General features: G+C 36.6%; 1 protein-coding gene across 1 annotated transcript in view; it reads right to left on the bottom strand.

Moving 5' to 3' along the window:
- SARC_08346 (hypothetical protein) overlaps positions 1 to 2,618 on the bottom strand; it is a 4,746-nt gene extending 2,128 nt beyond the window's left edge. The window contains exons 1-5 of the mRNA XM_014297678.1: positions 2,492 to 2,618; positions 1,851 to 1,975; positions 959 to 1,107; positions 585 to 705; positions 137 to 233 (exon numbers count right to left, since the gene is read on the bottom strand). Of these exons, the coding sequence (XP_014153153.1) occupies positions 137 to 233; positions 585 to 705; positions 959 to 1,107; positions 1,851 to 1,880 (397 nt within the window). The 5' untranslated portion in view covers positions 1,881 to 1,975; positions 2,492 to 2,618. The remainder of the gene's footprint in view (positions 1 to 136; positions 234 to 584; positions 706 to 958; positions 1,108 to 1,850; positions 1,976 to 2,491) is intronic.
- Positions 2,619 to 2,857: the final 239 nt, after the last annotated feature.

The following is a 2,857-nucleotide window of genomic DNA, read 5'->3' as shown; positions in this document are numbered from 1 at the left end:
TACTATATATATATATATATATATATATATATATATATATATATATATATACTACTATATATATATATAAATACATACCTATATATATATATAAATACATACCTATATATATATACAACATTGTGTGGAATGGTACCTGTGGCAGCGTTCTTAGTAAGTTCTCCGTGTTTCTTCGCAGCTGTCTGCAGAGCCTTCATCTTTTCGTCGCGGGTGGCATTGGGATCAGAGAATGTCTGTTCATAGGATGTTGGTTGTGGTATTGAGTCAGACGCCATAGTGTGGTTTGAAGCAACGGTGAGCAGTTTAATACTCGTAGAGAAATATATGTATGTATCTAATGTGACTATGTTATTATTTACCAAACAATAAACGAATAAAATACAATCAATAACAAAACATTAAACAATAAACAATCACTGATAGAGACAATTAGTGCACGTGCAATCGCTGACAAACGTAAACACATTCCAGCCCACGAATCTAGGTATATATATACACACATACATACATACATACATACATATACATATATATATATATATATGACAAAAAATCTGTGTATAACAACCCAGAACAAAACATACCAGAACACAGGCCTGTGTTTCGGGGGTGTTCGATCGCACAGTTTCGGTGCGGCCGTGTTTGAAAGCCGCGGTAGAGCATGACTCATATGTGGGGACAAATTTGCCGGTCATTTTGTAGTAGCTGGATGAATGTTTGGGAGACAAAGCCATGAGATATCCATGTGAGTATACATATACATATACATATAGATATATAGATATATATATATAATGTGACTACATATGTTATTTAGAATGCAATAAGGATATTGCATAGTGAGTTACTTTAGGCTACCTTTAAACCTCAACCTATACTTTAGACTACTGTTTACACCTACCCTACTTTAGACTAACGCTTACATCTACCCACACTTTAGACTACCGTTTCCACATACCCATACTGCAGCACGAATTGGCATACGGCATCGGCCCCTACGCCGTACTCTTTGATCTCATCTTTACCCATTGGGCCCATGCGACAGATCTGGAACTCCAGGCCACCTACCAACTTCTCGAAGTCTTGCTGAGAGGATGTGATGTGTTTCTGCGGAAAGAATAGGACCGCACAGTGCGTTCGAGTCAATATATACCGAAGTTCTTGAGATGACATGTGCACACAATAGACAACATGGTTCTGGTTCTAGTATACAGATGTTCCTACGATTGACAATACAAATCTAGTACTTGTGTTAACATTTACAAGCAGAAGTTAATATAGATCTAGTCCTTCTATAAATACGTACATCAATAGTTTTAAATTTAGTCTTCGTATAAATACGTACATACAACAATTTTAAATTGAGTCTTTGTATAAATACGTACTTACAATACTTTTAAATATAGTCCTTCTTTAAATACGTACATACAATGGTTTTAAATTTAGTCTATGTATAAATACGACCATACAATACTTTTAAATATAGTCCTTCTATAAATACGTACATACAACAGTTTTAAATATAGTCTTTGTTTAAATACGTACATACAATAATTTTAAATATAGTCTTTGTATAGATTCGTACATACAATAGTTTTAAATATAGTATTTGTATAAATACGTACATACTATAGTTTTAAATATAGTCTTTGTATAAATACGTACATACGATTGTCAATATACACTTATTTCTTGATACAGCCTACCTACTCCGTCGCGCGTATATGCGCGTGTTTGTGCATATCCTCAGTGCCTACATGTACATGTCTGTGTGTGATCTCTCTGCATTCACACACATCGCCTATACCTACACACGTGGTCACACACTCCTACACATACACACACCATACCTTCACATTCTCTGACATCTTCAACTCCATCTCCGTTGGCTTTGTGGCTGTGGCTGTGCCAGTCAGCTGTGGTGTGTTGTTGACATCGGCATAAACCTCGTTGATGAAACGCAGCACAGCAACACCTGAGCGCGTGCACACAATACAAATGGGGTTAGCCATGCTATGTGTAGACGACTCGAGCTTTTAGGATTTAAAGTTTTAGGGTTTAGCGGTAGCTATGGCACAGCATAGAGGGGAAGGAGTGGGTGCAGCTCTGTATAGTAAGATGAAGTATACCCATTAGCTCAATTATATCACAGGAAGTCGTCGGGCAAATGCACATGCGAATTAAAAACACACAGATAGATACACCAACCACAGACATGCCGTTGAGCACACACGAATATGTAATTCATTCATACGCCAAAACTATGTGTAAACTATTTATATACATATGTCCATAACGCACATGTAGTCCAGCCCATATGCATATGTAAACAAGCAATACGTCAAAATCATATGTATACTATTTATATGTTTATATATATATATATATATATCACACACACACACGATCTCAAACATATATCACACACACATACGCATGCATATATATATGTATATATATATATGTATATATATATATATCACACACACACCATCCTCCCCAGGCGTGTTCGAAGTTCACTGCAGACAGGCCATCGGGGCGAGTAATGAGTGAAAAGGACTTGTCAAAGTACCGGTCCTTGCCCTTTCCAAACAGGAACTGACGGGACATATCCGCCTGAGCAGAAGGTACAAGTGGAAGAGAAGACACTTGAGAGATGAATCAATCGAGCAATGAGCCAATGAACCAATCGGTTGAGCAGTGCAGTACAACAAGTACAGAACATGGGTACATGAAGGCCCGCAGACAAACGTCACATGTGTGGAGATATCTATATATATATATATATAATATATATATATATATATATACACATAGAACATAATAGTATATACAGAGGCTCTAGAAACAAAAAAAA

Source organism: Sphaeroforma arctica (assembly GCF_001186125.1).
Source record: "Sphaeroforma arctica JP610 unplaced genomic scaffold supercont1.744, whole genome shotgun sequence".
Classification (NCBI taxonomy): domain Eukaryota; class Ichthyosporea; order Ichthyophonida; genus Sphaeroforma; species Sphaeroforma arctica.
The sequence above is the reverse complement of the archived record's forward strand: the minus strand, read 5'-3'. Positions and strand labels throughout refer to the sequence as shown.